This window comes from Oncorhynchus masou, chromosome 12 (assembly GCF_036934945.1).
Source record: "Oncorhynchus masou masou isolate Uvic2021 chromosome 12, UVic_Omas_1.1, whole genome shotgun sequence".
In the NCBI taxonomy this organism is placed as follows: domain Eukaryota; kingdom Metazoa; phylum Chordata; class Actinopteri; order Salmoniformes; family Salmonidae; genus Oncorhynchus; species Oncorhynchus masou.
Window position 1 is genome coordinate 39091612 of NC_088223.1, and position 3812 is coordinate 39095423.

Sequence of the window (3812 nt, forward strand, 5' to 3'; positions counted from 1 at the left end):
CTTTCCCATTTCACTCTGTCCATCTCGCTCACTCCCTCCATCTTTATTTCCTTCTCTCTGTCTGCCAGCCCTCTCCATTTTCTTTCACTGTTATATTTTTTCCCCTTGTTGTCTTTCAGACCTTCGTTATATCTTGGTCTGTACGCTCCCTTCCTTGTCCTAAGCCTTCTCACAGTGTCAATCAATGAGGTGTCGCAAAGTGTCCCTGATTCAATTCACACAGCCCTGACTCTCTGACACTTGACTCACCCTGGGCCCTAATAATAACCCTTCTCGTTGACTCATGGGCGCGATTTGAAGAATATTTCAGACACATTAACACACACGCGCACACACATAGCTGGACTGGTTAGGGGATCATGGGGAATGGGCATAAGGGTAGGACCTGTTAGAGTGAGGTTTCTGCCAATTCGACTTTACCCCACAGTTTTGAAAGGCCAAGTGGAGTAAAAAAACTTTTTTTCTCCTGTGTTTTACATAAAGTTCCAAACTATGAGATAGGAACAATATAGTAAAATTGTGAAAATGATAATGCCCTTTTAGTGTAAGAGCTGTTTGAAATTTCAGCCTGTTTTTTTGGTGGGATGGAGTTTTGGCCTTCCTGGTGACGTCACCAAGCAGCAAATTAGTTAATAGACCAATAAGAAAGAGACTTCAAAAGCTTTCTACAATAACATGTCGTTTTCATTTTTTCCCTCCCTACTAAGACCACTCCTAGCAAAATTATTCCTTGAAAAATTGCTCTTTGCTATTGAAAAAAATAACAATTTTAATTGAAAACAATCACAGTAAGTTACTTAATTGTTAACCGGAATGATTTGATATTGAGATACAAACGGCTGCATTGGGCCTTTAATGAGTTCCGTCTGTTCTTCTGTCTCTACTCAAATGAGGGCTAACGATGATCTTCGCCTCATGAATATTCCATAAAAGTACAATTATGCGTATAATTTGGTGGTTTGAAAACGGTATTAATTCTAAGCAATTGTATCATCGTAAACAGGCTTGTCTTGCTTTACCAACACACACAGCCCCCCAAATGCATACGAAAAACACTGAACTGTGGAGTTTCTGTCACTCCCACACACAGACAATAGAGAGATTTAGAATCTCTCACTGGCTCGCTGTCTGCTGTTTCACACAATTTATGATAATGATTTCACAGACTTTCCCTCGGTTCCCCTTCTTGCCTGCTGTTGGGATTTATCTCAGTCGCTGAGGAGCAGAAAAACTATGCACACACATGTCTGATGTGGACAGATATCTATCTATCTATTCTACCCGTCCCCTGTTTGCATTGCAACTGCACTCTGTGTTAATCATATGAATGCTCAAGGGCCCTGAGTCTTCCTGACTGTAATAACCTGACATGGAAAAACTCTGGACGCTGGTCAGGAAAAACTCAGGACCCTACATTACATGTACTAACATGCATATTGAAAATACAGTGTTATATGATTTGCAACCAAAATCTAATATTAGATAAAGGGAACCTGTGTAAACAAATAACACAACAATTACATACTTATTTAATTTATTTCATAAACAAAGTGTGGAAAAGTAATTGCCCCCTTACACTCAATAACTGGTTGTGCCACCTTTAGCCACAGTGACTCCAACCAACCGCTTCCTGCAGTCTCTCACGTCACTGTGGAGGGATTTTGGCCCACTGTTCCACACAGAACTGCTTTAACTCATCGACATTTGTGGGTTTTCAAGCATGAACTGCTCGTTTCAAGTCCTGCCACAACATCTCAGTTGGGGTTAGGTCTGGACTTTGACTAGGCCATTCAAAAACGTCAAATGTGTTGCTTTTTTTAAAAGACATTTTCAAGTAGACTTGATTGTGTGTTTTGGATTATTGTCATGCTGCATGACCCAGCTGCGCTCCAGCTTCAGCTCACAGGCCTGACATTCTCCTGTGGAATTCTCTGATACAGAGCAGAATTTATTGTTCCTTCTATTAAGGCAAGTCGTCCAGTTCCTGAGGCAGCAAGGCTTCCTCTAACCGTCACACGACCACCACCATGCTTGACCGTTGGAATGAGGTTCTTACTGTGAAATGCAGTGTTTGGTTTTAGCCAGGCATAATGGGACCCATCTCATCCAAAAAGTTATACTTTTGACTCAACTGTCCATAGAACATTCTTGATGATCATCCAGGTGCTCCCAGGTGCTTTTTGGCAAACGTGAGTCAACGTTTTGGATGACATGGGTCCCAAACGCAACACTGCATTCCAGGGTAGGAATCTCCAACAAACGGTCAAACGCTTTGGGGACACTTTGGGGACGCTTTGGGGAAGCTTTGGGGACGCTTTGGGGACGCTTTGGGGGAGCTTTGGGGACGCTTTGGGGACGCTTTGGGGGCGCTTTGGGGACACTGTGGGGACGCTTTGGGGGAGCTTTGGGGGCGCTTTGGGGACGCTTTGGGGACGCTTTGGGGGAGCTTTGGGGGCGCTTTGGGGACGCTTTGGGGACGCTTTGGGGGAGCTTTGGGGACGCTTTGGGGACGCTTTGGGGCGCTTTGGGGACACTGTGGGGACGCTTTGGGGGAGCTTTGGGGACGCTTTGGGGACACTTTGGGGACGCTTTGGGGCGCTTTGGGAACGCTTTGGTGAAGTTTTGGGGGCGCTTTGGGGACACTTTGGGGAAGCTTTGGGGGCGCTTTGGGGACGCTTTGGGGACGCTTTAGGGACACTTTGGGGATGCTTTGGGAGCGCTTCGGGGGACGCTTTGGGGGCGCTTTGGGGACGCTTTGGGGACAATTTGGGAGCGCTTTGGGGGCTTTGGGGGCGCTTTGGGGACGCTTTGGGGACGCTTTGGGGACGCTTTGGGGACGCTTTGGGGACGCTTTGGGGACGCTTTGGGGGGGACGCTTTGGGGACGCTTTGGGGACGCTTTGGGGACGCTTTGGGGACGCTTTGGGGACGCTTTGGGGACGCTTTGGGGGAGCTTTGGGGACGCTTTGGGGACGCTTTGGGGACGCTTTGGGGACGCTTTGGGGGAGCTTTGGGGACGCTTTGGGGCGCTTTGGGGACGCTTTGGGGACGCTTTGGGGGAGCTTTGGGGACGCTTTGGGGACACTTTGGAGACGCTTTGGAGTGCTTTGGGGACGCTTTGGTGAAGTTTTGGGGACGCTTTAGGGACACTTTGGGGACGCTTTGGGGATGCTTTGGGAGCGCTTCGGGGGACGCTTCGGGGGACGCTTTGGGGGCGCTTTGGGGATGCTTTGGGGACGCTTTGGGAGCGCTTTGGGGGACGCTTTGGGGGAGCTTTGGGGATGCTTTGGGGACGCTTTGGGGGAGCTTTGGGGACGCTTTGGGGACGCTTTGGGGGACGCTTTGGGGGACGCTTTGGGGGCGCTTTGGGAACGCTTTGGGGGACGCTTTGGGGACGCTTTGGGGGCGCTTTGGGGACGCTTTGGGGACGCTTTGCTGCCTCAGAACTTGGACGACGTGGGTGACTTTCCTTCATCGAACATTAGGTTTTGTTTGAAGATCTGATCACATTCAATATCAAAAATATGCAAAAATAGAGGAAATTTGAATGGGGGCAAATACTTTTTTTTCACAGCACTGTATATATTTATTGAGTTGCAATTAAGCCCTATTTGCACCGAGAATCGTTCTGAAGGAACCAGCTGGCATGGGAGGTCAATTCTTGACTGTTTCATTAGGTATTTACTTTCATGTTAGCGGCTTTGCGAGTAGTCCATTGATTTCCCAGAGTCGATATTGGCGACAGCAGGACCTGCAAAGAGCCTCTGATACTCCCTGTAGTAATACACTTGGGGCTCTATTTTAACAAACCTT

The 3812-nt window shown here is 48.0% G+C and overlaps 1 protein-coding gene across 1 annotated transcript; it reads left to right on the forward strand.

Moving 5' to 3' along the window:
• Window positions 1-2211: 2211 nt before the first annotated feature.
• LOC135549322 (uncharacterized) lies at window positions 2212-3503 on the forward strand. The gene is made up of 2 exons (XM_064979329.1): window positions 2212-3120; window positions 3180-3503. Exons 1-2 carry the CDS (start codon window positions 2212-2214, stop codon window positions 3501-3503), a joined length of 1233 nt encoding a protein of 410 aa, XP_064835401.1.
• Window positions 3504-3812: the final 309 nt, after the last annotated feature.